General features: G+C 40.9%; 1 protein-coding gene across 17 annotated transcripts in view; it reads left to right on the top strand.

Annotated features, from left to right (window-relative positions):
- The window catches only part of MYO16 (myosin XVI), a 591,124-nt gene that overhangs the window by 215,762 nt on the left and 355,800 nt on the right, over positions 1–19,562 (top strand). For all 17 annotated transcript variants that reach the window (XR_012002051.1, XM_072761001.1, XM_072761005.1 and 14 more), the window contains one exon: positions 13,472–13,580. Coding sequence is in view for 16 of the 17 variants with exons in the window: in XM_072761001.1 (XP_072617102.1) it covers positions 13,472–13,580 (109 nt within the window). In the remaining variant the exon portion in view is untranslated. The remainder of the gene's footprint in view (positions 1–13,471; positions 13,581–19,562) is intronic.

Here is a 19,562-nt window from a genome sequence, read left to right on the forward strand (position 1 = left end):
GATTCTAGAATCACATTATTGGATCTAACTCTTGCTTGTCCCGCTGCCCTCAGCCATGGGGACACAGTTACCACCTGCCTCCATTCTCAAATAAATGAAAGTGATAAATAAAAGAAGGACCATAGAAAAGGGTCTGTGCATCCCCCATCCAGGCACATCCTGATGAGGTCTTTACAGACCATGCCTGGAATGCAGGTGTCTAGCTCAGCATTGCCCAGAGCCCTTGGACCAGGAGGCCCCAGCCCACTTTGGCCAATCCAGCATATGGAGGCTTTACAGTGCCATGAGACAGGGTGGGATTCTAAGAGGGATAGTCTACAGGGACCCCAAACACCTTAGAAAAACGGTCTTACAACCATGCTTGCCTTGAAATGCAGGTAAAAGTTGAGGAAACTTTTCAGTGGAGTCGGAGAGAAGAAAGGACACCCTGCTGCATGGGCATTTGGCTCTACCACAATCCAGTGTCCCCATCTCTGTTACTCCTCTGTGTAGAGGTTAGTTGGCAGTGTAAATCCTTGAGGGCAGAATGTTTGAGCTCGGGGAGAGTTCATTGGAAGGTCACTGATAATGAGAAAATCTCAACAATGGAATATTTAAGAGAACTCACTTCTGTTTCATCTCCAGATGAGATGACACCTGATCTTAATGATGATGTTGCCCAGGTTTATACAGTCAGTGACATAGCCAGGTGGGGATTCACCTGGGGTTGGTTTGTTTCTAGAGTTCACGTCCATCCCCATCTCTGCCACCCTTCTGTACCTACTGTCTTTCTTGTGCTTTAATGCCAATGGGGATTATTTTGTAAATTTAATTGGACTCTTTAAGTAAACTGTAAACATCTTGAAGGTAGCTTATTTGTCTCATGGTTTTTATACCACTTCTGTATCCTCATCTGAGAACTGCAGATACTAAAATGCAAAAGGAGACCTCAAAACCTGGAATAGAATTATGGGATTTCAGAGTTTGGCAGGGACCATGTCCCATCACCTTATTGAAAGAGGTACTTGAATGGTCCCAGGTGTAAGGATGGTCCGGGGCTGGGTTTAGAGAGGAAACCACCTCTCCACCCTGCAGAACATCATTGATAGATCTGCTTAGCAGTCCTTGAATCCTGATGGATGTAACCTTTTCCTGTTGAAGTCAGATTTATCTGCTTCTCACAAGTACTATTCCCTGAGTTAGTATAAATTCTAATGACTATTTTAGAATAAGAAAGCCATCTTCAGTAAGCTATAAGCTGTCAATCTTCCTCTCAAACTCAGAATAAAAATAGAAACACTATTTTCAAAAGTATCTCTGGTTAACTTATAATGTGAATTAATTAATTAATTCATTCATTCATCAAGTCCATTTTTTATTGAGAATCTGCTGTGTGCCTGGTGCTATACTTGTTCCCAAGAATGTATGAGTAACAAGAAAAACAGGGTCTTTGGCCTTAAACAGTGATACTCTTGTGTAGTACAGAAAGTAAAAAGTGAATATAAACACTAATTTGTTTATCAGTATATGATCACTAATATATTTATATCAATGATTTTATGTATGCTGTGTATCAAATCTCAGCTTTGGGTAGGGCTGTGATGGGGTAAGTATGTGGACCAGGTCCTTGAGTCCTGGGCACACATGAACTAAGATAGAAGGGGCTTCTCATAAGAGGCAGTGCCTTTGAAGAATATCACCTGAAATACTCATAAGTCACTGTGGATTTAGGGTGTAGTGATAAGAGTGAAGGAAATATTGTTGATATATTATGAAAGTGAAGTTAATAGTAATGCAGGTTTTTCTTTTCTTTTAATGTTAAAGTGAGGGAATTTAAAAATGACTCCAAGCCTTCCATGTTTTGGAAATTTTAAGGGATGGTGCAAACACCAGTGGAGGAATGCTCTTCAGTGGGAGGGCCATGTGGCCTTGTTGAATGTGTCAAGTTCAGGATCCATGAAAAATGCACCTAGAGAAGTCCAGGAGGCAGGTGATCTGGGAGAAGAGAGAGATTGAGAGAGATTGGAAATCTTTGCACACACATCAAAACAGAGACCCTGGAGTAAGTCAGGTCAACCTGTCAAATATCAAGTCCATAAAAATAAGCATTTAATTAAAAGAGGGTCTGAAGCAAACCAGTTAAAGGACTGTTAGAGAAACACAAATTGCAGAGAAGACTGGAAATGAGAAGCCGGATTTGGAAGGCCAGCCAGAAGCAGGGACTGTTGTCAAATCCAGGGAAAGCATGCCTCGAGAATTTCTTTGTGGATGGGGGAGCTAGAATTAACAGGAGAATATAGCCATTCGAACATAGTAAAGCAAACGCTAAGGAAGTTGCAAACTGCATCCACAGCTGAAATGTAAGGACATATAAACTCTGCATGGTTTCCCCTTATGTATATGGATATTGCAGTGTGGAGCATTAAAACTGTAATAGAATATGCTAGACTAAAGGAAAAAAGAGAAAGAGAGAGAGAGAGAGAGAGAGAGAGATATTTAGGGATGGAACTGTTAACTGCCCATATTCACAATTTGCTGGTAAACAGATTGAAAAAGGCCATATTTTCTCAGAGTAAAGAACGGAGTTTTCAGATTACCAAAATATGATTTTGTTGAAGATGTATTTATTTATTTGAGAGCAAGCGAGAGCCTGTGCACAAGTGGGGGAAGAGATGGAAGGAAAAAATTTTCAAGCCCATGCCCTGTTGACCTTGGAGCCCACCTCAGCTCAGGGCTGGGTCCCAAGACCCTGAGATTGTGACCTGACCTGAAACCAAGAGCTCGACACTTAACAGGGTGAGCCACTCAGGCGCCCTCAAAATATGCTTTTGAGAAAGTAGAGTACACTGGCTGGTATTGGAGAATAATTACATGAATAATCAATGAAGTGGGAAGACACTGGCTCATTTCATGCAAGGTCTTAGTAAATAAATATTGTGTGGTTCACACAAAACCATGATATGAAGGGAAATGAGAGGCTTAGTAGGTCACGTAATGTAAGCGACTTGCACAAAACCTTAAAATTATGTTCAATTTACCCTAACCATAGAGGACTCTACTAACGTGGAACCCATGATTTCTTTCTTAGCTTTTTCTCAGAATCACTTACTCAATATACTTGCTTACAAAATTGTATCTTTTAATTGGATGGTTGGCCTTTAATTATATCATGGCCATTCATTGATTCAAATGTTACTCAGGCTCCCTCACCAGATAATCTTCGACTTGTCTAAAAGTTTTACTCCTCACTTTGACTTTAGTAGATTTGAAACTTGCCATGGACCCAAGGGAATGGTCATATGTTTTCATCTCCTTTCATAGTTTTGTTCATTGCTTATTCTGAAGAATATTATTCTCAATATAAATATCACATTTATTGTAGAAAAAAGAAATCCATAAATGTAAAGAAAAAAATTAAGTCACCGATAATTCTATCACATAAAGATAGTCGCCAAACATGTTTTGATGTGTTCTGTAACCCGTCTTTCCTCTTCCCCACATAATTAGAATTTATACATTTATCTGATATTGTGTGTACATATTGGTAGCCTGTCTTCTTATTATACACACTTTCTGGACATCTCCAGGTCTTAGAGTTTTCTTCTACAACGTGGTTTAGTGATATGCCATTGGATCATACAAATGTCCTTAGTTAAATAGTCTGTTATTTTAGGCATCTTATACAAATTGTCATTACTTTTTTTTTAATTTTTACGACACTGTTATTACATAATTTCATGATTATGGCAATAAATGTTTCATGACATAAATAATTTTATGTGCGCCATTGCTTTCACTTTAGGTTTGTATTTGTTATATAAACTGATATTTAGAAAGCCAGAGAGTTCTACAGGAAACTTGTCAGATTAGCCAGGTCTTTCCCATCAGCTCTTCCCTTCACATTTTCCGTTCCAGATACAATCACTTTGAACTCCTTTAGATGGTTCCTTTGGTTTTTATATCTATTTCATATTAAATAACTATGTTTCTCGCTGCACTTTGACTTTCATCTTTAGTCTGGGAGATGAGGATTAAACTCTTAGGTCCCCCAATCCCAGGCCCCATCAGGTCCATCTACTGCTATGTGCCCATCTTCTCCTTGTGTCCCAACAAACTTCTGTTATATGAAGAAATATGTACCAGCTTTGTCAGTAGGGCTGTAAATGCTATCCACAGCAATTCACCTGGAATTCATTAATTACCCTTTCTTTCTTACATATTTTGTAAACACACGTGGAATCATTCTGCAGTCGTCCTTTCTCTCCTACCACATGGCCATCAGGAAATCCCAGTGGATCTTCTTTTCATGCAGACAGAAGTTAGCCACTTCCCACTTTCCCAAAGAACTGCAGCAGTGCTACCCATAAATATTTACATGCTCCCAAAGTAATAATTATTGACATCAGGATGTTTATAGAGGGAGCTATAAAAATGTTTTCCAATATAATTTCGACTCATAAAATTTTAAATGGTTGTAATACAGATTTAAACATTTTTATTACCATCAGAATTTACAATCATTAAAATCTCAAAGTACATTTTAATTATAATGGCTTAATACATAGTTCTTAATGAATGAACAGATTCCCCAATAGTATCGCCTACTACATTATCTGCCAACATTATAGAATCAGGAGGAAAGTTGTGTGCTTTTAGTTTTCTGTGCTTAAACAATGGAAACCCATGGGGAAGTCTCTGCCTGAGACCAGAGATGAATGAACACTCTGCCTCAGTTTCTTAAGTTTTCGTGATAGTGGACAGGTAGAAGGCCATTGGTCTTCTGGTTGGTCTGACTCGAGTCCGTGAGAGACAGCCTGCTGAGAAAATGGGTTCTTCCTTCTTAGCCCCATTCACTGGTGGTCATCAGGGGTAGTTCACTCTGTTTCTGCGGGCGCACACCCTACCTGACCCCCTTTCTCCCTAACTGCTGCAGGACTTTCAACTGAGATGTTCAGCTGAGCCTTGGGGAAAGAGGTGGCGATTCAGTGTCTTGGGTTTTGAGGTCTAACAGTTTGTTTCTTCACCTGTTCTTTTGGGTGGCATGATACTTCAGAATGAGAGGGCTTGCTTTCTGAATGTACCTTATAAAGTAGCATTTCTGCCAATTGCCTAATTCAACAGTCATAACAAGTGTAAAATGATGCAGGGAACAGAGAGTACGTACTTTCTAAGAACACGAGCCCCTGTTTTTCCTGATTGCATTTGGTGGCCCTTTGGGTCTTTTGTTCAGTGATTTTAGGTTTCATTTTTGGGAGAGTCTTATGGTTTTGCTTGTCTTTTTATAAAAACAATTTGCTGTCTTTGTTCTGATTTGTTTGAAGCTTTGGCAGTTCTTTGGAGTTTGTTCTTGAAGATGAGCAGAATTGTGAGAAAGTTTTCTTTTCATTCTCAAATAAAGTGAAGGGTCTGTAGTGTTTTCTTTGGTCAATGGCTGGAAGACAGACTTTCAAAAAACTAAGTAGTAAGTTACCTACAAATAAATGAATTGGACAATTTTTTTGAGATCTCTTTCAGAAAGACTTGTAAATTTCTACTTCATCTTTCATTAAAGTGTTTTGTTAGGGACACCTGGGTGGCTCAGTGGTTGAGCATCTGCCTTTGGCTCAGGTCATGATCTCAGGGTCTTGGGATCAAATCCCGCATCAGGTTCCCCGCAGGGAGCCTGCTTCTCCCTCTGCCTATGTCTCTGCATCTGTCTGTATCTCTCATGAATAAATAAAATCTTAAAAAAATAAAGTATTTTATTACACTTGGATTCTTTTTAAGGAACAGATTTACAAAGAGTTCCCTTATACATCTCAGAGCACATTGCACTTTTTTTAATAACAGTGATAATAGAAGACATTCTGGTATTTTTTCTGGTTTGCATTAGATGCTGCCCTTGGAGCTTTTAACCTTGTTGGACCTGCATATTCTGGGCATGACATTTTATAAGTATTCCTTGCCATTGACTGAAATTATTTTTACTTCCTCATTGCTGGTTTTGTTAAATATATGGTATAGTAAGAGTGAGGGGATGAAGAGAGGTAATCAAACCAAATCTACCATCCTCAGCGTTTTGAGGAGCTGGGGCTGAACTTCCCTCCCTCTCTCTTCCCAGCTGTTTCATTCTGCCCATGCTATTTGGAACTTGAATTCAGGACCCAGCCAAAAACTGTGTGCAGAGAAGGATGGTTGATTTAATAGAGTATAGCTTATGGTTATCTTTACAAATAACATATTTAACAAGCTACTCTTTCTTTTTCCAATTAATTTTATTAGTAGAGCTATAATTTCTTGAATGGCCTACTGCATGTCAACACTGTGCAGTGTAGGCTTACACTGAGGTGAATTGGCATCTTCATCAACTGGTAATAATTGGCTCCACTTTGCAAACTGAGGGGCAGAATTGGGTGTGTTGCCCTTGGTCATGAACACCCCAACACTCAGAGCATGCTCTGATGCCAAGCCTCATTTTGTTGTACCAAGAAAAATTCTCTCCTCTCCTCTTTTCAAACACTCCTTAACTATCATGTGCCTGTTTTTCAGCTCCTTGAGTTCTTTTTTTTTTTTTTAAAGACTTTTAAAATTTCTTTGACAAAGAGAGAGAGCACATAGGCAGGGGGTAGGCAGAGGGAGAGAGAAGCAGGCTTCCCACTGAGCAAGGAGCCTGATGTGGGGCTTGATCCCAGGACCCTGGAATCATGACCTGAGCCAAAGGCAGATGCTTAACTGACTGAGCCACCCAGGCGCCCTGCTCTTTAAGTTTTTATGTTCCGTCTTCCATTTCTGAATAGTGTCACCAAACTTACCACCTCAGTGAATGCAAGATACTGGAAATACACCCTTAAATTTTTATGGACTTCAGAAACTCCATTTAGACTTCTTGTTCTTATCTCAATACGTGTTTCTTTCTTTTGAATATGCATTTCTTGTAGGATCGCAAATTTTATTGTTTATTTAATACGAGACTCCATGAATAGTGAATGTTGTTGCACTTCCCAAAACAGTATTTTTGGTCAAATGAATTAAAAAAAAATTGGAGACAATCTTTAACTGATGGGAATCTGGATGACACAGGCACTTGTCAGGTGATCCCTCTAATCTCATGGTACAATTCCTGATATCTTAAAACAAAAAGCTTGCAGAATGCTATTAGAATGGGCTCTGATCTAAAATAATTGCTCGTGCATTATACATTCGTTTGGGACAACCTTCATTTTTTTCCTGCTAGCACATAATGCAAAATTTTCTACAGAAAGAAGTGAAACCATCTGCAATTCAAAAGCACAAAACATCCGCTTCCAGAATTTTCTATTTTTCCTATCATGTTGGATGCCAACATTTTTATATTTAAGTAGAATATTTTGTGGCAGGATATTTGAGGACTGTGTAAATATTCTATTCCTCATCAAAGTTTCGCTCAAACTTCCGCCTTTCCAGCAGCACTCAGGAAACAGAGCATTAGCATCCCATGACTGTCCTCTGAATCAATTATTATGAGAGCGAATGCCAGGTTCTAACCTTGCCATGCCTCCTGCATGCATTTGTCAGTATTCTGTTGTAAGGAAGAGCTTTTTCTTCTCCCCTGTATTCAGGTAGTTCTGTGTTGCTTAGTATCACCGTGGACTGCTGGCTTCCTAGCTATAGTTCTATCCTGCAAAAACCTGGCAAACCTCACCTCTGCCAGTGATCAAGGTTAACTTCATCAGTGGTTGGGACCAAGAGACATCGTGTGCCATCTGATAGGGTACGATGTGACGCACGTGCCATCCCCTCTGTGATTTGTCTGCTGAAAACATTCCTGTAAGGACAAATGAAAGAAGATCTTGAAAAGACAGAGGGATGGTTCCACATTGGAGGGAATTAAAGAGAAAGCACGACTACACACATTGGGGTGGTGGATTACTCCCTGAGTCAAGAGAAATAGCTATCAACAACACAAATGGAAAAATTAATGAAATTTGAGTATGCATGGTGGCTAATAGTATTTAATAATGCTGAATTTTCTGTGTGAGAATTACCCTTATTCTTGTGAAATACATACTAAAATATTAGAGATAAAGGGACATGGTACCAGTACCTGGGTGGCTCAGTCAGTTAAACATCTAACTCTTGATTTCAGTTCAGGTTATGATCTCAGGGTGGTGGGATCGAGCCCCACGTTGGGCTCTATGCTCAGCACCGAGTCTACTTGGGGTTCTCTCTCTCCCTCTCTCTCTGCCCCTCCCCCTGCTCTTGCATGTGCATGTGCATGCTTTCTCTCTCTCTCTCAAATAAATAAATCTTTTTTAAAAAAGAGAGATTCAGGAGAAATAAAGAGAGAGTGCAAAAATAGAGGGCAAGTATAAATTGGCAAATTTGGATAAAGGGCAGAGTATAAGTTTCTTAGAGTAGCTATAATAAAGTACCACAAGCTAAGTGGCTTAAGGCAACAGAAATTTATTGTCTCATAGTTCTGGCAGCCAGGAGTCTGAACAAGAAGTCAGCAGTACTGCACCCTACTGCGACCTCTGGGAGAGGCTCTTTCTTTGTCTCATCCAGCTCCTAGCGGGACCCGGTGTTCCTGGCTGGTGGTGGCAAGGCCCCCAGCTCTGCCTCTTTGTTCATGTGGCCGCCTTCACCGTGTGTGTGTGTGTGTGTGTGTGTGTGTGTTTGCGCGTGTCCCTGGGGCCCCTCATCTGGACCCACCTAATTGCATCTGCACCCACCCTGTTTCCCAAGATGTCCATATTCACAGCTACTAGGGATTAGGACTTCATTGTTTCCTTTTGAGAGAGGAGATGCAATTCAAGTCATAACAGGTACACAGGAGCTCTTTGGGCTACCCTTACGACATTAACTGAACTTGCACTTATATCAAAATAGAGTTACCAGTAAATGTTAGCATGTGGAAAGTGGTAAAATTCCAGTATTAATGTGTTAAGAGAATTATTACTAAATGACAAGATTGGCAAGGATATTCACTGACATTAAATTGTTACATAAAGCAGCCAGAAAAAAAAAAAGCAGCCAGTAAAATGTTTATTTATAAGATTGTGAGTTCATATGTCATCTGATAGGCAGTAGATACGAATCCCATCTGGGGGCTGGGAGGTGATATATTTGAGTTCCATTTCCAACACCAAGGGACATAAGTTAGGACAAGCTGGTGTTTGGGTGGTGTGCCTTAGGGAAAATGTGTGCAGGGTTCCCCATAGGAACCATCCAACCCTCAGCTGAAGAAAATATTTGAGGAGTGGGATTTTGCATAGATAACAATGATTATTTTCATTTCCCTGATGAAAACCAGTCACAATGTGATTGATTGACTTGAAGCCAAACTGAAGAACTTGCCTCACAGGCTATATGGTACAAAGATAACATTTTGGTTGAGCTCTTCTCACTAATGCAAGTTTGTCCTAATTAGAAATTTCTTCTTTCGGGATCCCTGGGTGGCGCAGCGGTTTGGCGCCTGCCTTTGGCCCAGGGCGCGATCCTGGAAACCCGGGATCGAATCCCACGTCGGGCTCCCGGTGCATGGAGCCTGCTTCTCCCTCTGCCTGTGTCTCTGCCTCTCTCTCTCTCTCTCTCTGTGTGACTATCATAAATAAATAAAAAATAAAAAAAAAGAAATTTCTTCTTTCAATAAGACAAAGGATAATGAGTATTGTCAGTGTAAGAAATTTGACATCTGGTGATTATGTGTGGGATATAGATGTAGGAAGACGTTTTGCACAAACACATGCATGTGTGCACGTGCACACACACCTCCCAGGGCTAGAGTACTCACAGGCACCAAATATAAATGAAAAAGTATGTGTGTCCACACTCTATTTTCACTCTTGCTATCCTTTTCACACAGCCAGTTCCTAAGCCATCTGTTTTTCTAAAGTATAGTGTTCAGCTATTTTAAAATAATATTTGAGCTTTAGAAAATGTATAGTGATTGCTTAGACAGTTTTCCTTGTACCATAGAGTAAGTGCAACCTTGGACATGCTTTGTCCTGTGTTTGAAAATCTCATCTAAAGCCCTCACCTCATCCACCTTCTCATACTCTGAAACAGCAAAGGGGAGTAGACACCCGAGCTGGCCAGGCACAGTGAAATGTACCCACCAGCACATGGGGGAAATGAAAGTTTATGGTTACTATTGGCACCCACATTCTGCACTGAAAATAGGGAGTCCTGTATCCACGAAAACACTGTAATTAATATGTGTACCAGCTCAGGAGCACTTTTTGCCAGCTTTTATACTCCGTGCTTTAGAAAACCATTTAGTTGATTCAGCATTAGTGGAATGAAATTTGAAATGTAAAAAGAATGTTGTTTTTTTTTTTTTTTTAAGTATTTAAGAATATCATGTTTGGAAGAGAAACAATATTTTTGAATACATATTCTTTTTCAAATTTCCATATTAAAAATGGAAAATGTCAAGGTGAGATTTTTATTGAATGATTTATTGGCTCTCACTTTGCAAAATTTAGAAAATCATTTTGTACTACTGAGTAGCTCAAAGTATTAAAAAAAAGTAAGTACCAGCACAATGCATTATAAATGTTACTAATTCCCAACCCCACGGGCCATTTCCTTTCCCTATGCTAGAAATTAGACTCTCCTGATGATATTAAGGCAGGTCTCTGACATTTTGAAGAGAAATCTTACTTTGCACATCCTCAGCCCTCAGTTCCAGTGGGATCCATTAACAACCAAAATTGCACATTAATACTTGAGCTAGTCACGTGGAGAATGGTAATCAGTCATGATTCTTATCAATGGTGATTTTTCCCATTTTTGTATTCTTAATAGATGTACAATTTCAGAAGTGTATACAGCTTCTCAGGGGATCTTTGAAGACGAATGTTCTTATTGCACGTGGCTCCATCTGTCTAGGGACCTTTCCCAAGACCAGATGGTCAGGCACCGGAACCGCTGTAGGTGGGGTACTCCTACCCTGTCCAGTGGTGGAAGAAAGAAGAGATGGAGAGGGAGGAGAGGGTGAGAGGAGAAAGGAGAGAGAGGGGAAGGAAGGCAGGAAGGAAAGAAGGAAGGAAGGAAAATGGAAGGAAGGAAAGGTGAGTCACAGATGTCTACTTGAAAAAACAAAGGCAGGAAACATAAGTATGCATATAGTGATTTTGTAATTTTATTCATGCACCTTTGAAAATAAAGGTCAGGCAATTTAGTTAAAAGTTATGAAACTTATAGTTCTCTGCCTTAATTTTTAATAATTAGCCTAAGTTTAGTTTTTGGCTCCTATTTTTTTTTTTTTCGGTAAATCTTTTTTAGTGCCTAACATGTGCCAGGCACTGTAACAGGTGGGGGTGGGGGAGAGTGTCACAGGGAGTAGGAATAAGCTGTGTCTTTGATGAGGGAAGTTTCAACCCCCAGGGAAGACTGGCTTCTGTACAGGGGAGAATGCCTGGTAATTGAGTAGCACAGACTGGTGAGTGATGTATGCGTTGGAATTACAATGAACGAGCCCAGCTAAAATACTGAGCATCAAGTATCAGCTTCAGACTTACTTTGAAAGAGCCTCATTGCTTCTTCTACAATAGAAAGTGTTCTCTCCAAGTATCCCATCTCCATCAGCACCAAGTTGTTCTCCTGTTTATTTTTGTTGTTATTGACAAAACATGTTTCTCGGTGATTTTCACTGTTGCCTTATCTCCAGATGTTTGGCATAGATGAGATTCCAGCTGAAGCATTTATGCACTGGGGAGAAGGAGAACACCTTGATTTACTTCTACTTATTGGTATTGAAATCAGTAATGACACCCTGTGGTTCTCTCTCTTAATTGGTCCTTTAACAATTGATACATAAATAGGTATGCAAAATCTTACCTTCGTGGTTGGACCCCAAAGGATAGGACTCCTTAGTCAAGTCTACTTAACAATATTGCCTGGAGTGCTTTCTTTTCAAACTTGGAATAAGTAAAAAAAAAAATTAAATGTACTAAGAAGACAGTTTAAAGTCTTAAGGACCTTAAATTTATGTGCTTCCATAGCTAAGTGAAAATCTGAAATATAAGAACCTAATTTGTTCAAATACAGGAGTATCTCGATATGATTATAGAAAATAAAAATGTGGTGCACTCTGAGTGGTGAGGTGAGCAATATAGTTCTCTGCAGGGCACAGAGTAAGATATGGACTAGTTTGCCACCTTGATGTACTTTTAGTTCTGTCTTCACAGAATACCCAGAGCAGTCCTTTGGAAACCCTGTGTGGAATCGGTAAGGTATAGGAAAGCTGCTTAATACAGATATAGAATAACAGAAGCAAAACCCCATATATTAGTATGTCAGATTATGAATGTTACACACTGTTTTATGTAACGATAGGAATTCAGCAAGGATATGAACTTCAGTAACGTTGCAGCCCAGAATTGTATTCAGTAAAAGGAATGGTGTAAGACTTGCATTTCTCTGGCCTGAGATCAGTGACTTGTCATTGGGAGGTGAACCTTGAAGAATATCAGTCAGTGGGGAGATGTTCACACCATGTCCTTGGAGAAAAGATGCAAACCATGCCTGATAAATTTTATGGATAAATATGGAGCTCATTGAAGATTTATGTGATCAAATTTTTCTCAAAAGGAAAGGATATCTGTCATTGTATTTCAGCTGGGATGAGCGGTGGCGGGTGGGGGGACATGCATCATCAAAGGTGCTTGATTAAGGGTGCTCTGAAGCTAAAAGATGTGTAATGGCCATACTTAATATACTTCATCTACTAATATCTACAGATTGTGCTTTTTTCAGAAAATCGTTACTGGAAAGAGGAAAACACACACACACACACACACACACACACACACAACTGGAAGCCGTTAGCCCAAGCCTTTATTAGAACATGGTAGTGTGAAAATAACTTTCAGATGACCTTCTGAAGAGAGCAGGATGCTTGAAGAGCTTATAAGGTAGTTTGGGGAAGATTGGTCAAAGTTCATAGAAAAGTTCTCCACAGAGACTCTCCGAAGATGTGGAGAACTTCTGCTGCATTGGAAACAAAGCAGCCAACACAGAGATGTAGTTGGCTCTGCAGCCATGGTTTGGATGTTTGGGGTTTAGCAAGAGGGATGGGGAGAAAGATTTGGGGATGAGGCCTAGCAAAGGTCAGTTGAACGTTTTTAACCATTGGAATTTCTGGGACCCCTGAGTAGCTCAGTGGTTGAGCGTCTGCCTTTGGCTCAGGGCGTGATCCTGGGACCCTGGGATCGAGTCCCACATCGGGCTCCCCGTAGGGAACCTGCTTCTCCCTCTGCCTGTGTCTCTGCCTCTGTCTCTGTGTCTCTCATAAATAGATGAATAAATAAAATTCTTTAAATAACCCATTGGAGTTTCTCAGAAAGTATTGACTGCATTGTATTTGTCTTAAAAAAAAAAAAGTAATTAGTTTCCTACATGATTCTACAGGGTTGTATCTAATACAGACTTTTCCAGACCTGTTTTCTGACCAACATAGAATGGAGAGTTTTGATCTGCTTTCTTTGTTAACAGTATCTATGTTATAACTGCTCTTTTTTTCTTACAGGCTGGAGCCAACGTCCTCCTGCAGGATGTTAATGGAAATATCCCATTGGATTATGCCTTAGAAGGGACAGAATCCAGCTCTATCCTGTTGACCTATCTCGACGAAAATGGTACGTGGATGCTCTGAAAACTGTAGCGAGAGAGATTTAAAGACAGCACGGTAGTTACAGGATCTCAGGTTACAAGATCTCAGACTGATGTGCTTTACCAGATTATGTAACAGGAAGTATTTTTTCCTGTATAGCCTTTCATTGTTCCCACCACGATGCATTGTTGATTTAGCCCATGCAGTCTTGCAAGGCAGCAGAAATCTCGAGGCCAGCAGGGAAGGAACATTTCAACAAGCATGTGAAGTCCATAATTAGTGGCCCTGAGTTTGTGATTATAATCTGCTCTCCACTGGGAGGGCATGGGAATTGAACCAGGACAACTGAATTTTGAGTTAATGAGAGCAAGGTCATCCGAAGTGTGTTCTCCTGGGAGTGGGTGGTCCTTGCAAGAATGACATGCCAGTAAGTGAGGGTTTCAGCCAAGGGCAGCGTGCACGGCATCCCAGCACCCACCGTTGGTGATGCTTGGAAACCCAAATGTTGGGAGAAAGCGCCTTGGTCACGGTGCTGGCCTGAAAGGACGAGCCTGAGCTCCCAGATATATTCCCTGACAAAGAATGTTTAATTGCACAGACTAAACGTATAATTTCATGAGTAAGTTCGGCATTGACAAAGTGGGAGGTATTTGAGATCCTGAGCCCAACAGAGTATTAAGCCGAAGAAGTCTGCCACTGTTTTTTCCTCTTTCTGTTTAGGTATAAATAACAACGAAGAAATTCTCATCCCTTCAAGCATGTTCTTTTGTCAGAGAAAAGGCTTAAAAATTTTAAGAGCCACACAGTGCTTCTGACTCTGTCTTTGCTTCTAAGAAAAGCCCTCACATCTGCCTCTTTGTTCTCTCTGCTCTTTGCCTCCTCCAGATTGCTTGTATCCAAAGGTTTATTCTGAGGATGGTGTAGAATAATAATAATAGTACTTAGCAGCCACAAGTTCTTTAAAAAATTATCTCATTAATTCTAAAAGTGGGGTAAGTACCATTGTCTTCGTTAGGGACCGTGGGAGCCAGGCTGTCCCGCTGAAGGTCACTGGGTGGCAGAGATGGCGGGGGGTGTGCGATGTGACTCCCTCCCCTCCCCGCTCATGTCTCGGGCCTGCTCCTTACTTGAGGGTCACACTCAGATCTCTTAACTTCTTGTCAGTGGTGACTTGTTGGGGACAGATTTGATCACTTCTAAAGGGAGCGAAGCTTGAAGTGATGCACATCCCACTGCTGTGAAGTGTATTATTTGGACCTTTGCAAAATGTGGACATGCAGGGCCCAGTTCTGAATTCGCATGAAGAACTCAGTCGTGTATTATTAGATGAGCCAGTTCTATTTTACAGTTTGCTGCTCTTCTTATTGTGGGTTTCTGATAGCCACCATGGTGAGTATTTCTTTTGGAAAATTGAAATTAAGTATCTTGATTTGCAAAAGACCTAACTTGACTTATAAGCCTTTCCAATTCATCCAAGGATTTTGTTTGATAAGAAATTTTAGTATTTGCAAAAGCAGTACTATCTATTCTCTATAAAGAAAAATAAGTGTATTCCTTTGAGAGGTTGTTTTTATTGTTTATTTTTCCTTTTCTTGGAGTGTGAGAGAGGGCATGAGCAGGGGTTAGGGGAGAAGAGGGAGAGGGAGAGAGAGAGTCTCAAGCAGGCTCTACAACCAGCACAGAGCCTGATTCAAGGCTCGATCCCACAGCCCCGAGATCATGACCTGAGCTGAAACCAAAAGCCAGATGCCCAACAGACTGAATCACTCAGGCTCCCCAAGACGTTGACTTTAACAACGATTAAGGGGAAAAAAAGAGGAGGAGGCATTGACTCTGAATGGTTCGAAGAAAATCTGTCACGATGGTGGCTATCACAATGAGTTTGTAAAATACATGTTTGCTGAAACAAATTCAATTTAATGTCTCTTCATTTTTTAATTCTGTTTTCGTTTGTCACTGCTGTTGCCCTGGCCTGTGCCTCCCACCCATCTGCCCCTCCCTCATGTCATTCATTCTTCTCCCCTTCCTGCCAAGGTCCCTCCTTGCCTATCTGTATCAGCTGCCGGTGCTTGCAGGGAATACTGTCTCATTCAATTTATTTTCTGGCCTCTTTGTTGATGCACATTTTAGAATTATCTGCAATGACAGCGTGGGCTGATAACCACAGAAATTTCTAATACTCCACGACAAGATTTTCATTATTATTTGGCGCTCGGTGTTTTTGGACTGCATTCTTAATAACTCGGTGGTTGCAAATCCTTGAATTTCACGGTGCGGCCCACAGGTTCCAGGCGGAGTAGTTATCACGCCCTCACATCAGGACGCATGTGGCAGGAGGCAGGGCGAGGTCGCGTGCAAGTTGATTACATGGAAATTCGCTGGTCACAAGTTCTAATTGTACTGTCACCACCGACATACACAGTACACCCAAGCACAACAATTAACCTCGGCTCAACGCCTGAGCTTCCCAGGCTGGAAAACGAGACAGCCGCAGAGGGCTGATGGAGTGCTTGAGGCATATTGCATCTGCAGTACGGGGCAAACCAACTGGCTCCTGCAGAAGACAATTGATTATAAAATTATCCAGCAGGCAGCCTGGGTGGCACAGTGGTTTAGCGCCACCTTCGGCCCTCGGGGTGTGATCCTGGAGACCTGGGATTGAGTCCCGCGTCGGGCTCTCTGCGTGGAGCCTGCTTCTCTCTCTTCCTCTCTCTCTCTCTCTGAATAAATAAATAAATAATCTTAAAAAAAAAATTATCCAGCAAGGAAAGGAAACACCGTGGGGGTAGCCCAGGGTGGTCCAAGACACATGCATGGCTTGGGGAAGGAAATTTCCTTTTCACTCCACTCCACATGGGTCATCAACCTCCCCCCTCCTGGGAAAGCCATCCTTTTAGAAAAAGTAGCTCCCATTTGTTCCCTGGAGCTCCTGATCTCCCCTGGTTAGTCCACTGATGTTCAGCTTCTGCCTCTGCTGGAAATGTCCCTACAAAGAGTGCCACTGCATCCTTGGCCCTCTGTTGGCTGGTCACCTGTTCTCCTCCTCTTGCATCTCACTGTGACATTCAGTGACCTCCATCACACTGTTCAGTGAAACGTTGCTCCCCTGCCATTGCTCCCATGCCATGTCCATACCCTTCTCCATTCTCTCTCTCTCTCTCTCTCTCTCTTTTTTTTTTGGATGTGCCCTTTGCACATGCAGATGCCAAAATGTTTGTGGTTGCCAGAGCTTTGTCTTTGAGTCTCTTCTTCCGTCACTCCATATGCTGTTTCTGGCTTATCTCACCCCCCATTCCTTGTGTTGTGACCACCTGCCTGCTCCCAGGAATACTCCTGCAGCTCAGATATCTTTGAGGACCTTCTGCTGGGCAATGAGCAATTTTATCAAGTATCAGACAATTGGAAGTAACATGCCCAAAATAGAAGTTACTGGTCTCCAAGCATGTCTTATCAATATTCCATTTTACCCTTATAGGCAGGAATCCAGGTATCCTAGTGTCACTTTTCTTTTCCTAAATCTCTCACATCGAATTGTAACCAAATTTTATAGATTCTACTTCCCTGACATCCCTCTAATACGTCTGCATCCCTCACCAATCATGCTATTGCTGCTTTAGTTAAAAAAAAACCCTGGGCTTTCTATTTTGGAACAGCCTCAGAAACTGGTTTAGCTCTCCCTGATTATTCTTCAGAAGACTCCCAGATTAATCAGTTCACAGTGACCTTGTATGTTTCTTCTGCCTAATAAGCTTCATTCCAAATGCTGTCCCTGCACCACCCTCTTGAGCATCACCAAGTGTTATGGTGGCAGTGCGTTCCAGTTTGCCGGGGACAGTCTCTCATTAATGCCTCTGGTTAGAATTGAGGGGTAGGGATCGGGTGGAGGGTTATAACACGCTTTGGGCTTGAACATGTTTACTTTTTTTTGCTAGAAGCATCTGCCTTTACCTGCCTGTTCAGAGTGTCCTTAACTTTTGGATTTCTCAGGAAGCTTACTATGGAGACAAAACTTAGAGTGAAGAATTCTAGGAGGTGAGGGAAGGCCATGCTACCATCACAGGGTGGCGGATCGTATCTTAGCACAGTGGTACAGTTAGCCATATACCCCTGGCACAGAAGGGATAAGAGAAAAGGAAAGTGGAACTGTTACAAAGACAGTGTCATCTTAGGAGGGACAGTTAAGGAGAGTTAAGGTAGGGTTTGGGCTGACTTGAGGTGTTGGTGTGATTTCAGCACAAGCACCTCTCAATGGTATCTAATGGAATCAGGCAATAGTAATTAGTGTCACATGTAACAACTTGCAGATTTCAGGCAGATTGTTTCTTATTTCCTAGAAGAAAATATTTCTTAATTCCTGTCAAAGTAATAAATCTAACCAGGACTTGTATTAAGGTGTTTCAGAAAACAGGATGGAAATAAAGCTTAATGTTTTTTTAAAAACACACATTTGGCTGGTTGCCCATTACAAAATAGACTTATGATGTCCAAAGTAAGCGTTGGTTGTTTATTTCCTGGAGCCACTTAAGAACCTTGCTTGGCTAAGAAAAGAAGGCATTTCTGTTCTTTTGTCTAACTGAAAATAGACTTCTGCTTTTTGCCTGAACATAAAACGAACATCTGACTTACTTGACATCATATTTGATTTGAAATTAAGTTTCAAAATAATAAGACAGAATATCATACTATTCCCCTTCTGATATCTTCACTATGGCTGAAGTAGATCCCTTTCTCATGACAGGTCATAAGTGAGCTGAAATGAGTGATCTCTAATCTGTTTTTAATTTGTCTTTTATCTTTGAGTCCTATTCTTCTATCAGTCGTTCAGCTTTAACGATGTGTTTAAATAATTCTCTAAAAGATACATACCACTCCAGAAAACCTGGCCACATTATAAAGTTAGAATAACGTAACCATCAGACTCTTCTGCTATTTCCAACTGTGCAAAATTGAACACTGACATTTGAGAAATAATATTTTCCAAAATTAACTCACATGTCACATTGCATCATCCTAAAAAGAACAGAGTGATAGTTTCATTAGTTGGTTCTTAGCAAACCTCAAAGCAACTCCTAAGAAAAATCTGTTAGATCTTCCAAAATGGCATATGGAGATTCCAGAGCAGGTCATCAGTGCCCCCTTTGTGTCTCTTACTAACATACGTTTGCTTTGGACAGAGTACTTGAAACAAACTACATTAGCCAAATAGTGTATTTTGCTTTATTTTGTTTGATTCTTGCCTCCTTTTTATTTTTTAATTATTTTTTTTAGTAATGTATTATTTTTTAATTTTTTTTATTTATTCAAATTAGTGTTTTCATTTTCTTTTTTTAAATAATAAATTTATTTTTTATTGGTGTTCAATTTACCAACATACAGAATAACACCCAGTGCTCATCCCATCAAGTGCCCCCCTCAGTGCCCGTCACCCATTGACCCCCACCGCCCGCCCTCCTCCCCTTCCATCACCCCTAGTACGTTTCCCAGAGTTAGGAGTCTTTATGTTCTCTCTCCCTTTCTGATATTTCCCACACATTTCTTCTCCCTTCTCTTATATTCCCTTTCACTATTATTTATATTCCCCAAATGAATGAGAACATAAAATGTTTGTCCTTCTCCGATTGACTTACTTCACTCAGCATAATACCTTCCAGTTCCATCCACGTTGAAGCAAATGGTGGGTATTTGTCGTTTCTAATGGCTGAGGAATATTCCATTGTATACATAGACCACATCTTCTTTATCCATTCATCTTTCGATGGACACCGAGGCTCCTTCCACAGTTTGGCTATTGTGGACATTGCTGCTATAAACATCGGGGTGCAGGTGTCCCGGCGTTTCACTGCATCTGAATCTTTGGGGTAAATCCCCAACAGTGCAATTGCTGGGTCATAGGGAAGGTCTATTTTTAACTCTTTGAGGAACCTCCACACAGTTTTCCAGAGTGGCTGCACCAGTTCACATTCCCACCAACAGTGTAAGAGGCTTCCCTTTTCTCCGCATCCTCTCC

Source organism: Vulpes vulpes, chromosome 6 (genome assembly GCF_048418805.1).
Source record: "Vulpes vulpes isolate BD-2025 chromosome 6, VulVul3, whole genome shotgun sequence".
NCBI lineage: Eukaryota > Metazoa > Chordata > Mammalia > Carnivora > Canidae > Vulpes > Vulpes vulpes.